The sequence below is a fragment of the Poromitra crassiceps genome (assembly GCF_964638095.1).
Source record: "Poromitra crassiceps genome assembly, chromosome: 1".
Lineage (NCBI taxonomy): Eukaryota > Metazoa > Chordata > Actinopteri > Beryciformes > Melamphaidae > Poromitra > Poromitra crassiceps.
In genome coordinates, this window is record NC_139623.1 from 19,493,798 (window position 1) to 19,520,708 (window position 26,911).

The window sequence follows — 26,911 nt, forward strand, 5'->3', positions numbered from 1 at the left end:
CTTGGCGCTTCCCAGCTTGGCCTACTTGGCCGCCTTGGAGCCTCACCGTTTTAACTTGGCCTTCTTGGCCCCCTGACTTGGCCTTCTGACTGACCCTGACTTTCTCTGGCTCTCTCTCTTTCCCCCCATGGACAGGATCGCTAGCTGGAGAGGCAGACAGAATTCACCCGATGCAAGATTCTTATGATAATAGCTTCAACGCTCTCAGCCCTTTCAGGGACAATTATTTCAGAATTACGAGCCAATAATTCATGGGAATGCAAGCATTATTAGTAGCTATTTGAATGAAAAGATACGGTGCCGGCCGGTGATGATGTCCTCAGATGGCGACCATCTTTTCCCCCCATGGGGAAGTCTGGGCAGATTCACGGTGATTGACGGGACCCGGCCTGGAGACGCACTGATGCTGAAGTGCCATAGCATCTCTGGCACTCTGGACAGACCGAAAGATCCATGGGGCAAACGGTTCATTCTGGCGGCAACCCTATAGAGCTGAAATGTAACGCTTAATGCATGGGATATAAAGAAACTGGTTAATAAACAAGTAAAAGAAAAACAGTGGTTTCACCGCCTTGCAAGTGCACCATAGACTGCTAGTTGCAACCATGGACCCATCATAAGATGGACTGGGCATCACACTAGTTCAGTGAAGCTGCTGCATGTTAGATCGCCACTCTGGCGGTTGAGTCCAGTATTGGGTCATGAGGCCCGCCTCCTCATGTTAGTGGATGGGAAAATCAAAACCGAAATAATCACAGTATACGTCGGATGATTTTTTTTTTTTTTTTTTTTAAAGGTGGTTTGTATCATTTTTAGATAGTCATTATCATGCTAATGCCTGTGCAAGTGGTCATTTTTCTGATCAGTTTGTTTTTTAAGTAGTTATTTGACGTATAGAAAGGGATAAAAATGGGTGATTGGCAGCTGTGGCAGCCAGTCTCAAGCCGTCATTGGCTGGACAGGCTCTTCACATTATAGATCTATCGTGATAGACAAGACACGCGGCTTCATTGTTATGTAATGCTGCCTGGAGGTCGGGTGGCTCTGCTGGGTGTGTGGGGCCGGGAGATGGGCTCTTAGCCTGGGTAGTGCAGGCCTGGATGTCGGGGTGGCTCATGGGATGAGGCCTAGTAGTACACACGCACCGTTAGCTCATCGCTAGCAGATTAGCATCACGTACGAACGGACGTTTTATTTTTGTAGGCTATTAAAGCAACAAACGTTTTTTATATGCATATCTGGGGGAAATGCTTTGACTGTGGGGATGTTCGTTCTTCACAAGCTCCTCTCTTAGTAACGATATACCAGGCGATAGACCGGGCAGCCTGGCTCGCGCACTCACTGGGCTAACGTTAAACCCAGGTGGAGCAGTGCTAGTGACCTGTTCTGTAAGGCGGGGGTGGCCACTTCCCAGGCGCTCCTGAGAAATCTGAGGTACAGGTTCATCTGTAGATTGAACGTGTCTCAGAATGTTATTATTAAGTTGCTCACTGACCTTGGGCTAAGCACATACCAGTCACATATGTGGAAATTCTGGTATGACTCTCTTTTATAATGTACTTTGATCTTTTATTGTGCCCTTATGTGCTTTTTTGTAATTGTGTATGTGTCATCTATGGACCAAGCGTCTGCCAATAAAGGTTTGATTGATTGATTGATTGATTGATTGATTGATAACAATGGGATTCGCAGCCTCTTGTTACATGACTAGCGTGACACTGTATTAATTATTTTAGCTTTGGTATTATTTATGGTTATGTGGTGACCCGCATCGAGACACTAGGAGAGACATTCACCAAAGGAGACTTGTGCCTTTAAGAGCGGGGGGTTAAGGTTACCGTACTTCCGGTTCCGGGTTAGGTTTGTTATTGCTGGTTGCTAACCGCGGTGAATGTAAACATTTATATGGATAGAAGTAAACTACCTCGACCAACCTACGTCTACTGTCTCACTGTTTCCTAATTCCCACAGTTAAAAGAAATGCCGGGGCATTTTACTTTGAAATTTGTTAAGAACAGGAAGTGGTGTATTAAGACTGGGTAGCTTGACACGGAAAAAGACGTCAGCATTCCCTGGGCCGTCTGACTTCGGTCTGAAAGTTATACAGTAAACACTCATTCTAACTGATGCTCAGACATGCTCCATGGTGAAATATGCAATGTGCGGTGATAACGTCACCGTCATCAGGCAGCGACGTGACATCTTTTACTCACGCAACCTCCCGTTTATTTACGGTTAAAGTAAAGACTTAACTGCCCGGTGATAGCAGAGGGGTCTGCGCCTGCCGTGCAACTGACCACGAGCGACGTGGAATGGAGCGGCCTGTGATGCCTGCTTGGAGAAGAGGCCTGGGGCTGGACGCCTGAACACCCGGGACAGGAACGGCTGCTGAGCTGTGGCGCGGCCCGTCGCAGTGGCGCGCCCCGTGCCTTCTCATTGTGGCTACGTTGGCGGCCTGTGGCACGGCCGCTTCGCCGGTGTCGTCAGGCGTCTCGGAGGGCAAATACGCTCCGTGGCTGATCCGGAACGGGGTATCGTTGTTTAAGCTGTCGTCACTGTCCGTGGACTGCTCTGGCTCGGGATCCGACATGCCAGGAGTGGGGTGGGGAGCGTTGAGAGATCCGCGGGGATTATCCACGGGTTAAGAGGACTTGGGGGTGCTGATTCGGTCTGCAGATGTGGTGCAAAACGCCGCAAAACAACGCTTCGGAGGACGGCTTCAGGGGAGATGGACTGCCGTGAAGCTAGCTGCTGTTATGATCGGCCAGAGAGAGAGAGGTGACGTAGAACCCTTGCTATATATATGAGGATTAACTGACGTCATTACGGACGTCATACTAAGACTTTGACTGACCACGTCATACTAGAACTTGACTGACGTCAGGGGTGATCGGATTAGATTATGCACGAATGGCCTTCTGCTTGAAATATGGTCTAGAGACCTCACTAGTTAGAAGGTTTTTGTGGATTTTGGTTTCCAGGGACTTTAAAGGGGGACTAACACCCCCATATTTCTGGCAAAATGGCATTCTGCTTGATTTGAAAAAACAAGGAAAGAAGCACAAGAGCATCTCCTCTTGTCTCACTATACTCGATCTGATTGGACTAAACCCAGCATGCCTGTCTGAGCTGGAGCTGCTGATTGAGTTACTGCAGTAACAACGCCACTAATTTCTCCAAATAGTTTAAATTATGTTTAGTTAACATTGGATAATGTAGAAAATGATTGTTAAACAAATCTATGTTCAACAACAACGAACGTTATATCCACCTTTGGTCTCTCTGAATAGCGCATCATACGCTATTCAGACATGAATAGCGTATGATGCACTAAAGTAACGTTATGCCCAAACAGAGATCAACTTCAGATATAACTTGTGAAACTACAGTACTATAGCAATCTCGCCAATAAACATGCATGTCCACAGATTGCATAATGTTTACGAATGGTTTATTGAAATAAACATTAAGTGACATTCATTGTTGCCAACACGGCATGAGCTGCACTAGATTGACACATTTTACCCGTGCGTGAAACACAAGAACCTGTGTCTAACATCGCCATCTCTATTATAATGAGTTTACTAAATAGTGGCTATTGTAAGAAAAAGTATAAAGGGAAATGCATTGCAATGCAAACAGAAATGCAAAACTTACTTACAATGAAACGCCATAATAAACTAGCCTGGGTAAACCCAGCCTTCAACATGACGTCACAGGCTATGCCTGTAGTGTAGGTGACTGATAGCACATAGAGGTCACGTGGAGGCTGGGTTTACCCAGCCTAATAATAAACTGCATGGTGGTAAACGTTATTCCATTATGATACTCCACAAAGTAAAGTGCAGTCACGTTGCTGCTGCTTGCGGTATCCGTACTAGTACCCAGCACCGGGTGTAGTGATGGTTATGCATAGCACTGGTACTGCTGTTGTCGCCTTACATATCTTGCAGGTGACGGTTTTATCTGCTCTGGTCAACTATTTCCAAAGTTACTGTGAGTCCGCCATGTTTGTAATGCTCTCTTCTTCCTCTGCTCTCCCATTACTGCTACCTTGGCAATCAACACACCCACAGCGCCCCCCAGTGGCATATCTGCTGTACTGCTTTATTAACACTGCACTGTGGAAACAGGGAAAACAAAAATGACGACTAGTCAACTACTATGCAGTATGCACATTGTCGACCAGTGTTGGGGGTAACTCATTACAAAAGTAACATATTACATGTACTATATTACTTTTAGCAGTAACTCAGTAATATAACTAACTAATATTATACCAGTTACTTTGTCAAGTAACTCGTTACAAATTGAGTTATTTTTTTTTAAATCAAAGCACATATTTACATAATTTCCTAATCAAATTGTTTGTTTTTATGCAAATAACCACGATAGATGACAATAACAAAGTAAAAGGATAACAGGATTTCCAATTTTTTGTTTACACTGACTTCAAGATGGTTGAAATTATTTTGTATGCCTCCGCCGCCGGCGATAGCCAGGCCGGAGGCATTATGGATCCGGGTTGTCCGTGCGTACATATGTCCGTCCGTCCGTCTGTACGATGTTCGTTAACGCGATATCTGAGGAACGCCTTGACGGAATTTCATCAAATTTGCCTTAAACATCCACTTAGGCTCAAGGATGATCTGATTAGATTTTGGTGGTCAAAGGTCAAGGTCACTGTGACCTCCCGAACGCCATTTTCAAGCTTGTTAACGCGATATCTCAGGAATGCCTTGACGGAATTTCATCATATTTGCCTTAAACATCCACTTGGACTCAAGGATGAACTGATTAGATTTTGGTGGTCAAAGGCCAAGGTCACTGTGACCTCTCGAACGCCATTTTCAAGCTTGTTAGCGCGATATCTCAGGAATGCCTTGACGGAATTTCATCAAATTTGCCTCAAACATCGACTTGGACTCAAGCATGAACGGATTACATTTTTGTGATCAAAGGTCAAGGTCACTGTGACCTCTCCAACGCCATTTTCAAGCTTGTTAACGCCATATCTCAGGAATGCCTTGACGGAATTTAATCAAATGTGACACCAGCTGGTGTTTTGACCCTCAATTAGGCCTAGGGCATTTTTCTGATTTTTACAGATTCTGAAATGGCAGACTGTAAGCTTTCAAATGATGTGTCACACATTGTAATCTGAAAAAAATTTAAGGAGATATGCTTATTTGATTGTTCACAATCTGGGAAGGTCTGGGGAGAAGAAACCTGAGAAAACCCCTCTCAAAGATTGTGAACTTTTCACACCTGGATGAGCCAGGCAGGGGGGAGTTAACAATGGCTCCTCATTTACATTGACCACTCCCAAACCATTAAGCAGTCAGTCTCTGTCACTAAGAATGACAGATGAGAGAGAGAGAGAGTGCACACAACTGTGGGTAATTTATTTTCACTATTATTCCACTATTATTCCATCCATAAGTAACAGAATAATAGATGGTCATGGGTGTCATACATTTCTGTATTAAAATATCTAAAAGCAAAAATGGGGGTCTGCGGTCTATTTTTAGGTGAAGTTTTGATGTGAAAGTTTGAGAACTATTGACCTTTTCCTTTAAAGTTGTAAGCAGAAAACATATACCATTCAGTCAGTGAAAATGTGAAAATAAACTACAAAAATATTATCCTAAAAAGGCATTTATTATAACAAAAGGCATTTAATATAAAACCAATATTCAGTAATACCAGAGATGCTCACAGGTCATTTTTTGCAAGTCAAAGTCAAGTTTCAAGTCTTTGGTCACAAGTCCAAGTCAAGTCTCAGGTCTTTGGTCACAAGTCCAAGTCAAGTCTCAAGTATCTTATGGATGAGCGTTCTATCATCTGCTGCATGCCATCTGGTCTGCTTAGAACACTGCATAGCTAAAACTAAGGAATTCAAAGCATGTACTGTATTATCCTCACTCCTTTATCTATTAGCATACATTATCAGCATTGATTGGATGACATCAGTATAGATTTCCTTAATGTTAATGCACCAAAAAAAAAGAAAAAAAAGAAGTAAAAAGTAAAAAAATTTACAAACGACAGAACACGACAGGAAGTGCCTTGCTATCCAGGTCGGTTTCGTATGACATTCTTAACTAAACCACCAGTCCTACTTAACTAAAAGTTAAGTAAAAAAATATCAAAAGAACTTTGACTTCAAAAGCTCAAAAACGTTTGTGGCATTGCCAAACCCCCCCGGAGCAGGGCTGGGTCTTGAATGCTGGTTTTTTCAGGCTGGCTAGCGAGGCCTCCCAGCCTGTAGACATGCAGGTGGAGGGCATGTGATGTCTTGTGCTTCATCAGAACAGAATTCTCTGATCTTCTCAAAAAGATACTTCTGCCTGGCCATGTCCAGTCCAGGCGGAGTCTGTACAGGAAGAGGCTTTAATGGCGGACGGGCATCTACGTTGCGTAGCAGCTGAAACTCCACTGGTTCTGCTTCACAGTGTTTTCTGGCGACAACCACACCAGGCCTCTGCGCATCAAAGCTGTAAAAGAAAGAAATGGCACATTTAAAATCTTAATAAAATAAAATAAAATAAAATAAAATAAAATAAAATGGGAATGATAATTACCTGAAGTGCTGGTAACTCTTTATGTGTGGCAGTTTTCTGAAGTATTGTGTCAGGTGTTCTTGCCAGTCGTAGGTTTTAAAACACACAGTGCCGTTCTCATGTCCGACAAGCTGGGGGATGTTCACATGTGCCACAGGAGAGCTGTCAGTCACAACCTTTTCGATGTCGGCCAAAGTGCACACTTTGCGCTTCCTGAAACACTGCTTGACCAGTCCAAAACACCAGTCGGGGCCAAACTTGGTGTGGCCTACAATCAGGAAGTGAATGCTCAGCTTTAAGTGTTGTTTGTGCATCGTTCTCCATGCGGCGTACCAAAGAACAAAGTTATTTTTGTTCTGCCCACTGCAGTTGTCACAGTGAAGGTCCACATCTTCTTCTCCAACTCCATATTTCTTGAAAAAATGATGCAGGTAATTGATGACTGCATTGCTTCCCTTGCCTGATGCCATGCCCTCATCAATCAGGTAATTCACTTGCTTAGGCATGCCTTCACAGTGGACACCAAAAAGGCCACACTTGCGTGGAGTCAAAAAATAGACAGGCCCAGGCTGTTGTGGATCAGAGGGGTAGTGCACCTGAGAGACGGAGAGATAGGAAAAAGATGAAATACAAACTGTAATCTGTGTGTGTGTGTGTGTGTGTGTGTGTGTGTGTGTGTGTGTGTGTGTGTGTGTGTGTGTGTGTGTGTGTGTGTGTGTGAGAGAGAGGTGTGATAAGATAAATATGTATTCTCACCTGTTGTGCAAAATCAAAACTGTAGTGCATGGTGATCGGCCTGGTTGCAGGTTTGTTCTTCCCAAATGACAGCTGCAACTCGTCACAGGTCTTTCTACAGGCGGCAGTCATCTCTTGATAAAGTTTTCGCTCCCTTGCAACAGAGTCGAGATGCACTTGCTGCTTCTTGACACTGTCAGATTTCAACTCATCTGGTTTGTTGATGCTCTGGATGATTCGGTCGTTGTTTTGTTGGCACTGCCAGCAGAGATCCGTTTTAGGCTTGGTGCTTGCAATGTGAGGGACCAGTGACTTCCACAGCCTTGTGAAGCTGCACTCGCCAACCGCACGCTGCCCTGCAAAGACAATGTTTTTATGAGCATCACTGTACTTTACTTATCAAAAACAGATCACATAGAATAGCCTAATGGTTAAAGACACACACACACACACACACACACACACACACACACACATTCATGTCGCATGTTTTATTGGGTCAGAGGTTTGGAATGGAGAAGGCTGCGGAATGTTTGCATAACTATGACAATAGAAGTGTGTGTGTGTGTGTGTGTGTGTGTGAGAGAGAGACTAATACAAACTTACCAAGCTGTTCCATAGCATCTTTGTACAGGCGCCAGACTGAAGCTTTAGAGGCAGAAGTTGGCAGAAGCTTAGCACTAAAGTCTCTATGCGCGGCATGACGACCGGGCAAAGGAATAGCGTGGTCCTCTGCATAGTTTGCTATGAATGTAACGACTCTTTTGATGTCATCATAGCCGAGGTAATTCTTGTTTGTGCGTGGTTGTGTCTTCCTCTGCCGTGGGACCAATCCATTCTCTTTGTAGGATTTGATAAGGGCTTTCAGAAGCTTTGTGCTGATGCTGGAATAAACAAAATAAAACATTAATAATCAGATTTATATTTTTTGAAACAGTCTTTATCCTGACATTATAGCCTAAGCTAGTTTGCAATGTTTGTCCCTTGCTTAGGCTATAAATGTCACGATATATAACAAAGACTGTTTCAAAACTTTCAATCTGTTTCAATAAACTCTTTCAATAAACTAAATCTTGTTTGTTTGCAAGGTTAGAATAACACTAGCGACTATCAGCTTACAAAGAGTATTTAATGCAAGAGTCGGAATTTCAGTCCTGAAAAACAATAGCGCGAACGCCATTTTGGCGCGCAACAAACAAAGACGACCCAACATGGCGGGTCTGCACGTTTGCACACATAGGTTGCCGCCATTTTGACAATGACCAACAATGCCATGAAGATGGCAGCTCTACACGCTTCTCTTGCAACATACTATCTTTGTACTGTAAACATGGGCACGCTCTCACACTATCTCACACAGACAGACAGACACACACACACACACACACGAGTTAAGATAGATATGAAACTCACCCAAACGCAAAGCAGAAGGTCTCACGGCAAACAACAGTCGCCTTAACCATGTATTGCGTTCGGTTCTTTTGTCGCTTTTTATTCACTTGCTTTGTGGCTTGAGTCATGTCAGAATCATTCGTCAAAGCGTGATACACAGCCATAATAGCGATATCTCTACATTCTGGCGACATAGCAGAGTAATCCAGCCTCGTGTTGTAAATGACGTTGTCACAAAGTTTCTTACTGCAGGAGATTGGCTGGTGAATAGAGTTCTCTTTACGCCTGGCCTGGCATTTGCAGTCAAAGTTCCGTATTTTCTCGATTTCCTGATCATAATCTGTGTCCACGGTTATGGGATCCACTGATGTTAAAATCGCTTGCACGCTTTCAATGACTGCGCTGTCGGGCATGATCTCCGCCTCGTCTGGGTCTGGATCTGCCACCACGTCTTCAGGAAAATATTCTTCATCGTCCTCATCGTCGCTTTCATCAGCGCCCTGTGTGCCGCCGGTCATGTAATCCAGGACATACGAATTCATCAATTCTTCACTGTCCATTCCACCTGGAATGGTGAATTTGTTGAGGAGAGCAGCAACGGCAGAATCATTTTTCTTCATTTTCGCCTGGTGCTTGTCCATCTTGTCTCAGTCTCAGTCAGCTGTTGAATGTTGATGTTGTGTACAGCTCAGGTGGCTACTGAATATTTATGCTGGTGCGCGTCCTATCGCGCGCCGTGATTGGCGGATAGAAACAAAGGCCGGCCGACACCCAATCGATACTACTTATGCAAATCCAAGACACAGCCTGGCTCACTCCCGTCTCCTTGACAAAACAGGGACTTTTATTTTACAAAATTAACGCATTTAATGACCCCAAAACGTCTTCATTTTATATGGAATGGATAGTTCAAATAATATATTTTGTACTATTGGGAAAAAGAAAAAAAAACATTTTTTCAAGAAAATACTTTTGACGCTCTGCTGTGAAGAACGGCCACGGCCGAATTACGGTCCCTCTCGCCAGCTGGTGTCACAAATTTGCCTCAAACATCGGCTTGGACTCGATGGATGAACTGATTACATTTTGGTGGTCAAACTTCAAGGTCACTGTGACCTCACGAACGCCATTCCCAAGTTCGTTAATGCAATATATCAAGAACTGATTCCATTTTGGTGGTCAAAGGTCAAGGTCACTGTGACCTCTCGATTGCCATTTTCAAGCTTATTAACACGTTCACTGCCATTGGCGAGACAACTCGTCAAGCAGAAACCAACGGTTGACTGCCAATGGCGAGTCAATTCGTCAAAAAAAAAAAAAAAAAAAAAATTGACGGTGGGACGTTGATCTAACCCTTTTACATCTCCTATATAAATATGGGAGCCACCGAACGTGTACAACCCCATTCCACCGACCCACTAAGTGGCGACAGTGCTCTCCAGACTATTGAAATCCGAGCCAAAACTGCAGGGAAAAGCGTGAGGAAGCCATTCTCATACTGTAGGCGAAAACGCTTTCGCGCTGGAGCACAACAGTGGCGCACAACGGTGGGGGGTTCCAAAAATAGACTGGGTGGAACACACTTTGAAACACGCAGCATAAAGCCCAGAATCGCAAAAGCTTCATCAAAGCTCTCAACCGAAACCCCAAGAAACGAGCGAGCCCATCCAGACTCGCCCGACGAGGGGCAGCCAGGCAGCACAGACAGCAACTCGCTTGTCACACACCCGCTGCAGCCACGGAGGAAGGAGGAGAACACACACGGAGGGAGGAGTTTGAAGGAGAGGGGGGTTTCCTGCTGTTATGGAGGAAATTACTGTTCAAAACTATTGTTTAGATAATCTGAATGACATCATGCTGTATCATCTGAAACCATGCTGTATTCAACTGCTAATGCATACATAACTACTAACTCTACAAACTAACTCTTTTAGACAGAGAAAGCACACATTCTATTAGTTCTTTTGAGATATTTTGTGTTCACAAAATCCTAACAGAAAATAATCCTCGGCTCTTGAAAGATGAGCCAGAATCCTCAAAAAAAAAACTTGGCAGAAGCTACCTACAGTATTGAAAAAACGGCTGGCAGTGAATGTGTTAACACGATATCTCAGGAATGTCTTGATGGAATTTCTTCACAATTTGCCTCAAACGTCCACTTGGACTCAAGGATGAACTGATTACATTTTGGTGGTCAAAGTTCAAGGTCACTGTGACCTCACACACCCAATTTCCAAGCTCTGTAATGCAACATCTCAGGAGCGCCTTGACGGAATTTCTTCCAATTTGCCTCAAATGGCGATTTGGACTCAAGAATGAACTAATGGCGGAGGCATAAGTCTGCGTTGCGGTCGTTCTAGTTCGGGAATGTTCCGGGGCGGCGATGTCATTCAGCTACTGCTGTTATTACAGTGAAAGTAATGCAAAAGTAGTGTAATAAGTAACAAGTTACTCTACACAGACTAATATTGTAAAGTAACTTATTACTTTCAAATGAAAGTAACTAGTAATATGTAGTATATTACATTTGGAAAGTAACTTGCCCAACACTGGTGTCGACTAGTTGTTGAATGCCCTATTTGGGGGTTAGTTACACTTTAGGTGTATTCCACTGTATTTATGTAACATTTTCTTTCAAACAAAACTGTAAGATTCATCCTACTTAAACAGGCTTGGATTATATCGGCCTTGTATTCCCCAAACCTGTAGCTCATGCCCCTAAATCAAACCTGTAGCTCATGCCCCTAAATCAAACCTGTAGCTCATGCCCCTAAATCAAACATGTAGCTCATGCCCCTAAATCAATATTTATGCTTAAAGGGGCCATATTATGCATTTCTTAATTTTGTATCATATATATGTTGTTACAATCTTGGATGGTCATATTAAACATGGGCTAAGCTTCAAATAAATATGTGAAAGTGTTTTAATGTTACCCCCATGAACCACCCCTCGCGCCTATGAACTCTCGTAGACGAGATGACATGGATTTATGGCGATTTTGTGCGAGAACCATAATTTTTGTGACGTCAGTAAGGACTTGTTACCCTGGCAACAAAGAGTTGCCGCCGGCCGGCGCGCAGCGCGCGCACGCTAGCTCCCACCCTTCCCCTCTCTTCCCTGTTCTGTGTTTCAGTAACCCGCGGCGGCGTCACCACTCACCAGGCTCTCTCTAGCCTGGCTGTCTGGGACTAACACAACAGTAGTAGTCTCATGGAATAACGGATTCCAGACCGCAAAAACAAGGAGATGACATGGAAGTGAGCCAGGATGTAGGACTGAAGTGGTAAGTTCTGAAAATATGTGTCTCATTCCAGCATCGGTCCAATGTGCTGCTAGGAAGCGCTAACGTTACTTACCGGCTGGGTAACGTTAGCACTTGCTATTTAGCCTAGCAGCACAGCTGCCTTATAGACATGAACAACCGATGAATGACGAAAGGCACATATTTTCAGAACTTGTAACGTTAGTCCAACTTGCTGACTTCTCCAAGTCCTCATTTTGGTTTGGTCCGTGTAGCCTTTGCTAGGAGAGGCACACTATAGTCACAAGCATTTGGGAAGTTAGCTAACTAGCTACATTAGCTAGTGTGAAGCTCCCGATGTAACGTTATGGCAGGCCGTGGTAATAGAATCCCTGCTTGGCCATCACCGAAGGAAATGTCCGGGTGCAGCCCGGCCTAGCGGAGCTGTAGATAGCTAGGGGGATGTTGATAAATCAATTGATAGCTTGCTTTATGTCCAAGTCACGTTTTTCATCGATGGTCAAATTCGTTTTGACAATCAGTTGCTCGTTGATATAATTGTTTTACAACTACCAAATTTAGTAGCCATAGCAGAGATCGCCTGTCTGTTTCTGTTATGCATGACTATCTATCTATCTATCTATCTATCTTATCTATCTTATCTAGATAGATAGATAGATAGATAGATAGATAGATAGTCAGACAGACAGACAGACAGACAGTCTCGCTTCTACAGCGATAGCTCTCTGGGCAGAAGTTTGCAAACGCAAAAACTCCTCGCGCTGCCCACCTGGAGTATTTTCCGGAGGGTGGGGGTTCAGGGACAGGACCTAAAAACAGAGCGTTTCAGACAGAGGGTGAACTGAAGGGGGCAGTGAGAGCCAGTACAAGATAAACAATGAGTTTTTTAAACTATGACTGATGCAATAAGTTACTCTACTGGAGGCCAACAATAAAATAATAATACATTATATTAGCAAAATATGGGCCCTTTAAAACTATGAAAAAAACGTGTGTGACATGAAATCCAAAGCAAATATAGTTTGTACTTTAAAACCTTTGAAGAGAAAAGTCACTGCAGATTCATGCTTTTCGAACATCTGGTGAACAAGGAGTTTTTATCTACACCGCCTCACAGTGACGTGGAGCAGACTGTTGGCTGGGAAACAGCATCCGTGCCCAGCCAACCTACCATGGGTAAATAAAGGTTCAATAAAATAATACAAATATGAATAAAACTCAAGTGCATTTTCTTTTTCTTTTTTTTACTGTGGGGCCCCCAGTGTCATAGAAAGCCATAACAAAGTGCTGCAGCTGCCTGCAGAGTAATAAAACTGAAAGGAAAACCCCATCACTGAACTCCCAAATCACCATCATTAAGACACCCACACAAACAACCAGTTCACCAGCAAGGCAATGTTCATTATTTCAGGGGTGTCCGGGTAGTGTAGCAGTAGATTCCCTGCCTACCAACACGAGGGTCGCAGGTTCGTGCCCCCGTGTTACCTCCGGCATGGTCGGGCGTCCATACAGGAACGATTGGCTGTGTCTGCAGGTGGGAAGCCGGATTAAGGGTGTGTCCTGTTCGCTGCACTAGCGCCTCCTCTGGTCGGTCGGGGCGCCTGAAGGTAACTGGTGGGAATAGCGTGATCCTCCCACATACTACGTCCTGCCAGTGAAGCTCCCCGCTGTCAGCTGAAAAGAAGCGGCTGGCAACTGCGCATGTGCTGGAGGAAGCATGGTGCTACTCTACGGCTCTCCCCAGATCGGCTGGGGGGGTCGAGCAGCGACCAGGGCAGCAGGGGGAAATTGGCCATGTACAATTGGGGAGAAAATGGGGGGAAATCAGAAAAAATAAGTTATTTCACTGGTATGCAGGACTGTTATTATTCATCACTTTAGAATTATAATAACAGATGGGATTTCACTTTTATTGATGCCCTAGGGGAAATTAGAATGTTATTACAAGAATTGGCAGAACAATGTCAAGGAAACGTAATAAAAATACTACAGGAAAGATACAAGGCAATATAACTACATACAGCTATACAAATTAAAATGTAAAACTACTCGTGTCTCAAATAGTACAGTATTGTGCTATTTTCCGTGGCAATATTGTATCGATACACGGACGGCAAGTATCGATCTTTTAAAATCGCAGTAATATCATATCTTGACTTAAGTATCGTGATAATATCGTATTGTGGGGCCTCTGGTGATTTCCACCCCTACGCCCTACCTATGACTTTTACTTTGGGGACATAATTTGCAGTTGAAAAAAAGGTAATACATCGCAATATGCTATCGCAGTACTCAGCATATCGCAAAATGTTACTTTAAAATCGAAATAATATATTGTGACATAAGTATCGTGATAACATTGTATCGTGGGGCCTCTGGTGATTCCCACCCTACTTAAGTGTGTAAAGTGAGAAACATCTACTTGGGTTGTTGTCAGCGGCAGCTAGACCTACTCGAACGTCAGTTTGACGAGGCGAGTCCGCAGCAAAATCAATAATTGTGTGATTTCACTATGATTTCAATGACTAGACATTAGCCCAAGGAGAGAATGTAGTGCATACAGTTGGTCACAGCTTTTACTCTCTCCTGTTATCTCCCCATCTACATTATAGTACACTGTACTTGCGCCGTTCAGATCAGCTGTGTTGACCCGACAGTGCTTCACATATTTGGGGAGCTGCACGCCGGCAATGCCGCAGACTCACCGGCCGCTGCATAGCCATATGGCGAGCATGGCGAGGGCTTTAAGGCCCGAGTATACAGCTAGCCTCTGTGATCAGTCAACAAACAGGTCTTAGAAAAAAAATGGGGGCTGGGGCAGTGGCAAGCACGGTCGCCTCACATATACATGTAGAAAGTCCTGGGTTCGATTCCCACCTGGGACGCTGGGAGAGCTGAAGGAATGCGTGCCCGTCCTCGAGTGCCCGCCGCCCGGGTGGGGTCGTCAAAAGGGCCTTTCTGTGTGGAGTTTGCATGTTCTCCCCATGCCCCCTGGGGGTTTCCTTCATATAGGAACCCCTTCACCAAAACATGCAATATCCTGGTCGCTGATGTGGTGCCTCCTCTGCTGGTCATTAGGGGCGCCTGTTCGGAGGGCGGGGAACTCATTGGAATAGCGTGATCCTCCCACGTGCTATGTCCTACGTGCTATCGGTGAAGCTTCCCCTGTCAGGTGAAAAGAAGCGGCTGGCTACTGCCCATGTCTCGGAGGAAGCATGGAGCCAGTTTCGTCTCTCCCCAGATTGGCAGAGGGGGCAGCAGCAACCAGGATAAATACATTGAAATTAGCACTAACGGGGGATGAAAAATGGGATAAAAAAATTGGGGGGAAAATATAAAAAAAAGAAAGAAAGAAAATGTGGTTTTGACTTTTCTCCGGCAGTGTTACCGTCCAAGAAGCCTCCCTCCATCACTCCCTCATCCTTATCTCTGCCTGTTTGAATTAGCACACTCGAAACACTGTTAGATTTTATTTGTCAACTTATTGACTCTTGCTTGGCCTCTGTTTGGCCCTCATCATCATCATCATTGTGTTGTCATACGCCTCTGCCAGTGTCTTTGTTGCAGAGCGTAATATCATCCGGCAGCGTTAACAAAGTGGACCCCGGCGGGGGCGGGGGGGCTGTTAACGTTTCCAGGGAACAGGCAGGGATTGATTAAATGGTTTATTATAATCTACTGTGTTGTTCTTTTCATAATCACTCAGCCGCCTGACAAGAGGGGGTGAGCTGGGTTCATGCTGCTGCAGAGACAGGGGAAAGGCAGCGGATGAAAATGGTGTTGAGCGCTTGGCGGAGGATTAAAGAACTACCTGGAACGCCATTAGAGCTCTGTCATATCCTCTCTGTAATCACACATCCAGGGAGTTGGAGCGGAGAGCACGCAGGCAGGGTGGGGAGGGGGCCACTAATGTTCAGGGATGGGTAGAGGGGCGATGGAATCGTCAAGTGAAGAAAAAATTTCACACCTTTCAAATGTAGTTGGCTGAAATGGCTTGTTTGCATCGTTAGACTTCTGAGTAGAAGCTGAGTGGCGCGACTCAGTGCAGGCCTCCAGAATTAGAAAGGGGGTTGAAACTTTTCTCTCTGTAATGTTGTTCCCATAAACGAGTGTCAAGGGAAGAAGGGCAGAGCTGTTTTATGTTTGGAGAGTGGAGTGAGCTTCACTGAAAGGATGAATGGATGCTGGGGTTTAGTTACAGTCAAGCCCCATGAAATCTGTTAGCATTTTCCCCAAAGTCCATTTCATTTTATTCCCATTTTCATATGAGAAATGCCTTCTGAATTTCATTTCTGGTTTGTATTTTGGTGAGATCTTTGTTGCTCAACTGTGGAGTTTCTGCAGTGCACTCCCCAGAGTTCACCGTTCAATCAAGGACAATCGATAACAGAAATAATAGAAAGTTTAGAAACATCTGAACATAATACATGAATATAAACTCCCTGCTGTCTTTTGGCTAGCGTAGATGCCAAACTAAACTCTCTATCTCCATCTGCATTCATTCTCCATCAACTGTTTACTGAAATAGACTAATTTGACTAGCACCGTCTGATTAAGAGCTTTTATTTTGCCAAGGCCATCTGTTTAAGCAATCAGCCCAGAGAGGCCGTGGCTTACAATGATTTGAGAACAGCTAAGGGGTGTTCTAAGCAGCATGCCTTAAACACCTCTTAGCTCTTGTAAAATCACTGTAAATCACAGCCTCAAGTGGCTTACTGCTTTTATAAACTGGTTACTACATAATAGCCTACCTGGTAAGGTTTGAGCCACAAAAAATTCAATATTGATAAGAAATAACACCTCCATCATTGAGTCCATCCTCACCTCCTCCATCACCGTCTGGTATGCTGCTGACACTCTCAAGGACATTAACAGACTGCAGCGCATTATCCGCTGTGCTGAGAAGGTAATTGGATGCAACCTGCCATCCCTCCAGGACCTGCATGCAGCCAGGACACTGAAACAGTCTCGCAAGATCATGGCCGACCCGTCCCACCCTGGCCACAAACTCTTCAACAGTGAATAAATAAAACAGCTCGGGCTCCAGTGAAAAGATTTATTGCACCGTTGGTAACGTTTCGAGCAGACTGCTCTTCCACAAACTCTTCAAAACACTCCCCCTCGGCAAGAGACCGAGGTCTGCCAAGACCAGAACCACTCGCCACAAGAACAGCTTCTTCCCAACCTCCATCAGCCTCACCAACAAGGCCCGAAAACCCCTTCCACCAAGGACCTCACCAACAGTGCAGTGTCTATGTGCCGACAGCCCGCAGTGCCGATTGCCCACATGCAGAACCAGCTGAGTGAGGCGGCGTACAGCGTGCCAGTGGACCGGCTGGAGCTCCTGCCTGGCTCCAGCGCGGTGGGCTACTGCCCTAACCATAGCTCCTAACCCTACCGGGCTGTCGGCACTGCGGGTGGTCGGCATAGCGAGCAGGCCCCCTCACCAACACCCCCCACAAACCCCACTACCTCCTCCTGAACTCAGCTGAACCAAACCCCCCCCGCATCAAACGTGACCCTGCAGCCACAGCAGCTGGACTTCACTTTACTAACTCATATCTAATTTAATGTCTGTTTAACTTGGACTGTAAATTCACAGCCTATTTAACTCAGACTGTATATTTAATGTAAATTCAATGTAAACTCATTTAACTCAGGACTGTAAATTCATGTAAATTCACTGCCTATTTAACACCTACTTAACTCAGACCGTAAATTTCATGTAAATTCATATTTAATATCCACGGAACACTCCTCCACCCATGTACATATTGTATATTTGATTTGGTTGCACTTGCAACGTTGTGATTGTCTTTGTTATCTTTCCTACTTCTTTATCTCTGTATATTGACCTGACCGCTACGCTGAAAACAGACACTAAGCCCAATTCCTTGTATGTAACTTACTGTGGCAATAAAAGTGATTCTTATTCTGTTTTTGATTCTGATAATCATTCTTCTGCCAAGCAATGTAGTCCTTCATGCCCCCCTCCAGTCAGTTAAACGTTCAAAACGTTGAACTTTCAAAACGTTGAACTGTTGAAAAGTTACGCCGGAAACAGTATTCCATCTGTACTAGCTTAGCTGCATGAAATGGTTAACAAGCTAATGTTTTGGTCACTCAGTGGCATTTTGAGGCTGACGAACGTTGTTAGAGGCAGCGGGCTTAGCTAACATTAGCTAACATGGTGCAGTAATACTGTGATGCGGTCACAGGTGTTTGTTTTTTACAATTGCGTGTTTGTATTTTACAACGGCTTTGAATGTGGCTGAGCTAATCACAATCAAGGACCGGAATTTTATAAAATTTTATTTACCACAGGCACAGGGCTTTATTTGTGCCTGATCCTCTGATCAAGATCCGGGACCTCCCAAATTTTGACTGGCACCTATTTGATTGGATCCGGCACCTGCTTTCAAAATCTATAAATGCATTTTGTGTCATATTTAATGTTAACTGTTCTGTCATTTTGTGTCATATTTAATGTACTGTTCTGTCATTTTGTGTCATATTTTAATGTTATCTGTTCTGTCATTTTGTGTCATATTTAATGTTATCTGTTCTGTCATTTTGTGTCCTATTTAATGTTATCTGTTCTGTCATTTTGTGTCATATTTAATGTTATCTGTTCTGTCATTTTGTGTCATATTTAATTATTTAATTTAATTCATATTATTTGTGTCATTTTAACTCATTGAGTGCCAATGACGACTTTAGTCGTCAATTCATTTAGTGACGTAGAGTGCCATTGACGACTAAAGTCGTCAATTGCGTTTTTTGACGGGGGGATGTCGATCTAAGCCTCTTACATCGCCTCTTACAATATGGGAGCTATTGAATGTGTCTAACCTATTTTACAGAACCCTTAGGTGGCGACAGTGCTCTCCAGATTAGAGAAATGTCCGAAATATAGCCTGAAAAAGCCCCCTGATCAAAGAGAAAGCGCTCATGCTGCAGCCCAGAGCCATGTAGATTGCTCTGGCTGCAACTGACGGTGCCTGGCAACAGCAGTCAATCCGCGCACACAACTGAGCTCCTCTGCCTCTGTCTGTCTGCATAGTTTCTTCACACGATTAGCCGCCAGAAAGGCAGCACCCGACGCCGAAGTGCCAACCCTTATCCCTGCAGTCCGGCTTGGCATTTCCTTGTCGTTGTCGCGCTGCCTGGGAGGCGGCGCACAAAAAGCACTCCGAAAATAGACGCTGGGTGCGTGAGGCTGTGTGTTACTAGTGTGGGGAGGAGTTTCTAGCTGAGGGGGGGAGAGGGGGGTGGGGCACCCAGGGCAGCACACAACTACACCACGTCACTACATCAGAAAATATTAGCTAGAGTCAGTGAATGTGCTTGAAATGCTGCATTTCACAAAAGGCTGAATATCTCAGCTTCTAGATAGAAATGCCTGTATTTGCTGTTTTTGACCTATCTTCTCCGGCTGATAACTAAAGAACGGAAAATGGTATCAATAAACTTTTTTTTGCTGATGATACAATAGAGTCTCCTTGTCCTTTTTGCATGTTCGGTGTTTACATAGTAATATCACACAATATTCTGTGGGCCTCGAGAAATCACTGAAAACGCTCTGAAACTCTGGCACTGGGAGCGTCCGTTCTCCAAAAGTGGCTGGCACTCAATGAGTTAATCTTATCTGTTCTGTAATTTTGTGTCATATTTAATGTTATCTGTTCTGTCATTTTGTGTCATATTTAATGATATCTGTTCGGTCATTTTGTGTCATATTTAATGTTTTCTGTTCCGTAATTTTGTGTCATATTTAATGTTATCTGTTCTGTCATTTTGTGTCATATTTAATGATATCTGTTCGGTCATTTTGTGTCATATTTAATGTTTTCTGTTCCGTAATTTTGTGTCATATTTAATGTTATCTGTTCTGTCATTTTGTGTCATATTTAATGTTATCTGTTCTGTCATTTTGTGTCATATTTAATGTTCTCTTTTCTGTTATTTGACGCTAGCCTCCAACTCACCCCGGCCGACACCAGACTGTATAGTCACTATAGTGGTTAATTATGCAGCGTAACTGGTGCTGCACTCTGCTGTAGTCTCCCCGTGCTGTACTGCAGACAGACCCTGGGTGTAGATCCCAAAGTATAAAGGCTTTTCTGAACTGCATCGTTTTTGCATTCAAACTGTTACTTTTTCCACTTGTAATCCCAGCGCCACCCAATACATCTGGTCTAACAGTGGGTAATGCAACACATTTATCATTCACTGTTTATTAATTATCCCCGCTCATTGTAAGCACTGATTATTGTGTGGCTGTGGCTGATGGCATTGCAGATGACATCTGGAACACCTATCTGTCATGTTGCTGTGTTTTTCCATAATCGCTCTGGCGCGTGGGGGGTAGATGTTCTGGTTTGGAGAGACCATAACTAAGTGGTGTTAAATGCCCCTAAAATAACCTAAGAGGGCATAAATTGGCCCCACTATGGCTTCGCTACTCCAAACTCCATTAGAAAGGCTGTTTTGGTAATCGCTCATCCAGACAATAAGAGCTTACACAGCCATGGGGTGGCTGTTGTGTCTGGGAGTGAACACGGATAAAGCGGGTTATTAAAGCGTGGGGTCGGAGCCTCTTATAATGCTGGTCTAATTTGTTGGACTGTGCAGAACGCAGCGCCCTGAGGTCCCGGCACCCAGAATCTATCTAATAGTTTGGCATCATCATAAATATTCTAGACAGGACCTCTGCTGCCTGCTGAAACCTTTTGCTTTTGGGATACTTAGTGCTAATCCTTTCCGACCTGACCACCTCTTATCACAGAGGCCTTGTTCCTCCTCAAAATCACTTAATCCCCCCCCCCCCCCAATGCCTGCGCCGGCGATAGCCAGGCCGGAGGCATTATGGATCCAGGATGTCCGTCCGTCCGTCCGTCCGATGTTCGTTAACGCGATATCTGAGGAACGCCTTGGCGGAATTTCATAAAATTTGCCTCAAACATCGACTTGGCCTCAAGGATGATCTGATTAGATTTTAAACTGAACAAGTTACAGGCTTGCCCATAACTGTGTGCATTGAGGACACATTGTGCATGTAAACGTAGAACTCGCAATTTTTCTGTTTTATTGATGGACATGAATTTATACAACAGGAACTTAGCAAACAGAAGAATTAATTGAAGGTAGGAAAAAAAGCACTTACAGTAACACAATTGGCTGGTTACTCGTGCACCCCAGAACCCCCCCCCCCCCCAAACTAATGCCATCATACCGTATACCCCAGTCTAATGTCACGACGGTCGGTATGAGGGTATGAGAAAATAGATGCCGCCCAAGCCTACATGGTGTCATGACTTACAATGAGCGTAACAGTCGAACCGCCCAAGCCTATATGGTGTCATGACTTACAATGAGCGTAACAGTCGAATAAGCTTCAGTTCCATCTCTGTATGATGGATCAAATGTGCTGCTATTTTTTTAACCTTTGTTATTTATTGATGGAAGGTTGACTCTACAACATCCTGCAACAGAAGTATTATTTATGAGGCAGTTTCTCTCTTTGTCTGAAGGCCTTTTTCCTCTCCCCTCTTCAGTCGTCGTTATGAAGACAAGGTGTGGGAAGATGTGCTTCACGGCTTATTATTAATACATCACTTGAGACTGGTGTTTTTCCTGATGCCTTTAAAACTGCTGTTGTGAAACCGCTATTGAAGAAATCACATTTGGACTGTTGGGTCAGACAGTAACTACAGCCCTACAGTAATTACAAGTCGCCGGTGATAGCCAGGCCAGAGGCATTATGGATTCGGGTTGTCCTTCCGTAAGTCCGTCCGATGTTCGTTAACGCGATATCTGAGGAACGCCTTGACGGAATTTCATCAAATTTGCCTCAAACGTCGACTTGGACTCAAGGATGAACTGATTAGATTTTGGTGGACAAAGGTCAAGGTCACTGTGACCTCATGAATTCCATTTTCAAGCTCGTTAATGCGACATCTCAGAAACGCCTTCACGGAATTTCTTCACATTTGTCTCAAACGTCAAAGTCATGGATGTCAACTGCTTGTTTGCTTGTTTATTTTCTCTTATTTTCGTTTGCTTTGTCCGGATTATTAATATTGTTTTTAATTTCTGAGGTAGAGACCCAGAATAAGCCCACTTAGGGTTTCCTGTCTCTACCGGTACATTCTTTTGTCTGTTTCTGTTTTTAAATATGTGCAAATAAATCAAACTAAAGCTAAACTTCTCCTCTGAATGCTGTGTGTTTTGACCACTTTGGCTCTCCCCGCTCAGGAAGAAGTTTAAGACGCGCTCTGGAGACACGGTGCGGCTGATGGACCTGCTGGAGGAGGGGCTGAAGAGGTCCATGGACAAGCTGAAGGAGAAGGACAGAGACAAGGTGAGAGTCACCAGCCTCTGGGAATGAGGGTCACTGTTAAGACTAAATGACAGACAACAAAAGCATGACAAATGACAAGAAACATCACAAGTTCTTCCAAAATACAGACACAGGAGGCTAGACAAATGCAAGTCTGAGGAAACCTTTTGTTTTGAGGTGGTCCCCAACCTTTTTTGCACCGCTAACCTGTTTAATACTGACAATCTTGCTGCGGACCGGTGGGAGGGGAGGGGAGGGGAGGGCGGGGGGGGTCCTGATATTAACACACAGCACGTATTTTCCTTGCATGAACTTGCACTTTATTATACAACCTGAAAACATTGTAACTCACCAATATGGGAGCCCTGGGCTGTCTGCAACAAGACAAGACATCATCGAGGAGTGGTGAGAGAGATATGATGATGCTGTTGTTGGAAATAGAAGCAAGTTTTCAGTGCTTTTGCGTTATCTCATGATATTTAGCCTTGACTTTGATCCAGAATGAAGAGATGTCAAACATAGCCTACTTTTCAGCCCACCGTCATTTTCAAGCGTATATGCCAAGTTGGAAGCTTTTTTTCTTTTCTTTTTTTCTTTCTTTCTTTCTTTTTTCTTTCTTTCTTTCTTTCCTTCCTTCAGTCGTCGCGCGGCCGCAGCGGGTCTCCTTTTATCTCCCCCGCCTATTCTGTAAACTCTCAAATTATGTTTCTCAAGCTCGCTGCACCCCGCACATCTATCAGCAGGCCATCACCATTTAATTGCCTCCCGTGCGTGTGTGTGTTGTGGGCGCAGGGCTGAGGAAAGGTGCAGGCTGCTCTGTAGTCCACATGCCAATTGCGCACGAATAGTCTCTCCCTCTATCCCTTTCCATTCACCCTGCCGCTTCCTCACCTTTTTTTATGAGACCTAAGTCGCGCGGCGCACCCTCCCTCCGTGCTGTCTCGTTAGGTCTCATTTTATCTCCCCCGCCTATTCTGAAGAAACTCAAGTGACGTTTTGTCAAGCTCGCTGCACTCCGCACATGTATCAGCGGGCCATCACCTTAAGTACCTCGCATGCATGTGTGTTTGTGGGTGTGGCAGGGGTGAGTAAAGGTGCAGCACAGACATACTGTACACCAAGTTAAATGCAATTACTGAATATGTAATGTAATATATAGTATTGAATATGTAATTTGTATTCACTGCATTACATCCTGCTGGAATACTTTGTTGTAGAAGCTTGCAAATGACTTAATCTATATGTGATTATAAGAACCTTCAATAGAACCCCAAACTTGATGGGAAGCCAATGTAATGTAAAGATCCCAGATGTGAAAGTGTGGAACTGGATGAATGTGAAGCAGGGTATACTGTAACTGGGAGGGAAACATGCTTGCTCAGCAAGTCTTTCCTGAATAAACAATAGGGATATTTGATTATATTGGGCTGCTATTTGCCTTTTTATTAAATACCAAATATCAGCTAGTCAATGTCGCCCAATTGCTGATGTGACAGAGGTTCCTCCCTGGCCATTTAAATTGTTAAACCTGCAGTAAAACCAAGCCGCAACCTCCGGTTCTGAAAAATGAAGCAAACACAGAAGTACCAACAATCGCAATTCCTCAAATGGCCACTGGAGGCCGGCTCCAAATGCGTGTAAATCCCCATAGACCCCCATGTTTAAATGCCCAACTTTACAGCAGAAATAAATATTTCAGCCTGGTACAAAAAACGGTTTTGGTTGCTATAGCTAATTTCTCCTTTCATGACAACTGTATGTGGTGAATTTTTATATAACTCAAAAGTAACTCAAATAAAAAAGACTGTTTTGGACGTGATTGACAGGTCACCTGTGCAGTGATTGCGCAGCTCGCTGATCACGGACCAATAGCAGGCGGTGCTGCAGCTCTTTGGGAAACCCCTGGTCTCATACGAGCTACGCCAGAACAAAGATGGCAGCGGCCAAAACGGCAAACTTGAGGCTTCAAAACGGGAGTCCACAAACCAATGGACCATCTAGGGATGCCATGGTGTGGACATTTTCCCACCGGGTAATAAACACGTGACAACACCGGTGTTACCGGTGACACCGTGTAAAAAAAAAAAAAACACTCCAGAGCTCCTTAGCAGTCCTCACGGTCAGGATTTTTAATTGAACTGCTCTCAGTCCGACACACCCATCAAGATAGTCACCAATGCAAGCGTGGTAGGGATGTCAGGTTAAAGGAAAAAAGCTTTAGCACACCTAGGCTCAACAGTTGCGTCAGAGAAGGGCAAAACCCGACACAGTACAAGAATAAACTCCCGCACACTGTCTCCACATGCAATTAAAAGTTTAATAAGTCAAAGAAAAAGAATAACGTTTCAGTCGTAAGACCTTCATCAGATTACTCTTCCGAGAGCCAGGATAGAGGGAGCGCTTGTAATATACACCAGCGCAGCTGAGCGCATGCTGAAACTGTCACGAGCGGGTGGAGTTGAAGGTGTTACCAGTGGGCATGTTATGTAATCGGTGTATGCCTCACCACCGTCTAACACCGGTAACACCTAATACCGCGGCAAGCCTAGTGACATCCCACTCACTCTGTCCATGTCTTTTTATGCTTTTGACTTGCATTCTGTCAAATACTGCATATGTTTTATTGGTATACATTTTAAGTATGTCAAGGTCATTTTAAGAACTTAATCCTCACATAATAGGCTTGTATATTCCAGTACTTCATTTAAAAAAAGTTAAATTCAAGGCACTTTAAAGGAGAACTACCGTAACTGCCCAAGTCTGATAGAACTGGCAGAGCCTGTGTGTTTGAAAATGCATCTTTCTGGGAGAAGTTTGGGAGGGGGAGGTAATCGATGCTAGCGCATGCGCGGTGTCATTCAGCAGTTTGCCTCAGTGGCTAATGTATTATGCTCGGTATGCACCGGATGATACACTCCCGATGGCTTGGGGAAAAAATCAGCGAGGATTTCGCCTGAGTGGTATGTTCTGGAAATAATGTCTATGTTTTATTCCAGCTCCCTGGTTGTACATTGCTTCCTACTATGAACAAACAGGCCTAAGCGAGTAACGTAGTATAACATTAGCCACTAACATTAGCAACGTTAGCCCCAGCATAACAACTGTCGTTGGAATAAATAAAAACATATCTTTTCAGAATTTACGAGGAAACGTACCGTCATCGTTAATCGGGCAGCTTCCAAGCTGAGGTTTCTGGATGCCAGGAGATGTTTTGGTTAGACTGATGCTAGAATGGATTGGCCGGAGGGACCTAACCCTGCCTCTGACCCTAACCACAACCAATCATAACTCCCAATGCCTAAACCCAACCAATCATCACTTACTCATGTCCCCCCTGACCGATCCATTCTAGCATCAGGTCCCCGGGACCGAAGTAAACACAACAAGCATAGCGGGGAGTACTATATACTTACACCCAGCCTGCCTGGCTGCAGCTGGGGTACAAATCAGCTAACCAACAGAGATACATAGTCAATCTAAACTGTCTAAAATCACTAACTAATTTACCAAATCTATCTATTTATATTATATAAAAGGGAACAAGTGGGCAATCTCTGTTCTCTGTTTCAATTTTTGTCCCACTGATGATGATATCATAGGCATTGTGACATCATCCGTGATGTCATAAGAGCAATTGTGATGTCATCAGTGGCCGAGCTGCATATGCGAGCCTGCGCAGTGGCGGAGCCTAGGATTATTATTATTATATAAAAGGGAAGAAGTGGGCACTGTTTGTGTCAAGTGGGCACTGTTTGTTAAAAATGTTGTCCCACTGACAATGTCACAATGTCTGACATCAGTGATTCGTCAGTGACATTATTGTGACAGTGACATTATTGACCAAAATCATCTCATGACATCACTGATGATGTCATAGGCATTGTGACACTCAGGCAATAGTGGTTTTTGGCTACACTCGGGCAATTGTGACATCACTGAGACTGACGGTTGCTGCCTTGTAGACCAATAAATGTTGGGAGCTGCTCCAGTGCGGGTATTCACTTTTTGTGTGTATCTGTATCCAGCACCTCAAAACAGATTGGATGTGCACACAAACTACTTTTTATTGACATCACTGATGATGTTATAGACATAATGACATCATTGTGATGTCATCAGTGAGTGATGTCATTAGTGATGCAAAGTTGGGCAATTGTGCGCAGGCAAGGTCACGCAACAGCCGAGCTGCCAGGCGGGTCAGGCCATGCAACGGCCGAGCTAGTGAGCCCAGCCCGCGCAGCGGGTGAGCCTAGGAATCGTGCCTAGTACTATAAAATTCACAAAACCATAACATCTACACTAAAATAATCTATGCTTACAGCACAATCTAGCTATAACCACTTGACTCAATCACTGACGTTAGCTTAACTGCTCTGACTGTATATAACGTTACATGGACCCTTTTCACAGCAACTGTTTGGTAAATCAGGAAGTCGAAGCAATATCAAGCGATTGATGTGAAAAGGGCCTCCTCAAGGTGGACTCCACAGAGTGGTTGCTAGGGGGGGGAGGGGGGTTGTTGGTGACATAGAATTAACCGAGATCAGCCGTTATGATTTAAAAAACTTGACTGAAAAAGTATGTTTCGACCACTAGAGGGCACTCTTGCTGCAT

The 26,911-nt window shown here is 44.3% G+C and overlaps 2 protein-coding genes across 2 annotated transcripts in view; one reads left to right on the top strand and one right to left on the bottom strand.

Annotated features, from left to right (window-relative positions):
• Window positions 1-26,911, top strand: part of rars1 (arginyl-tRNA synthetase 1) — a 200,847-nt gene that overhangs the window by 133,389 nt on the left and 40,547 nt on the right. The window contains exon 12 of the mRNA XM_083647781.1: window positions 22,213-22,318. Coding sequence (XP_083503907.1) covers window positions 22,213-22,318 — 106 coding nt within the window. The remainder of the gene's footprint in view (window positions 1-22,212; window positions 22,319-26,911) is intronic.
• On the bottom strand, window positions 5,685-7,517 carry LOC310776859 (uncharacterized protein). The gene is made up of 3 exons (XM_083637058.1): window positions 7,320-7,517; window positions 6,585-7,159; window positions 5,685-6,497 (listed from the first exon to the last, which is right to left on the bottom strand). The coding sequence occupies exons 1-3, from the start codon at window positions 7,428-7,430 to the stop codon at window positions 6,248-6,250; spliced, it is 936 nt and encodes a 311-aa protein (XP_083493184.1). The 5' UTR covers window positions 7,431-7,517; the 3' UTR covers window positions 5,685-6,247.

Excerpts from the sequence above, each read along its gene's own strand:
- LOC310776859 (XM_083637058.1), bottom strand. The coding sequence starts at position 7,430 with ATGACTGCCGCCTGTAGAAAGACCTGTGACGAGTTGCAGCTGTCATTT. Across the intron at positions 7,160-7,319 it reads GTTTTGATTTTGCACAACAG|GTGCACTACCCCTCTGATCC; the intron begins GTGAGAATACAT and ends TCCGTCTCTCAG. Across the intron at positions 6,498-6,584 it reads AAGAGTTACCAGCACTTCAG|CTTTGATGCGCAGAGGCCTG; the intron begins GTAATTATCATT and ends TTTCTTTTACAG.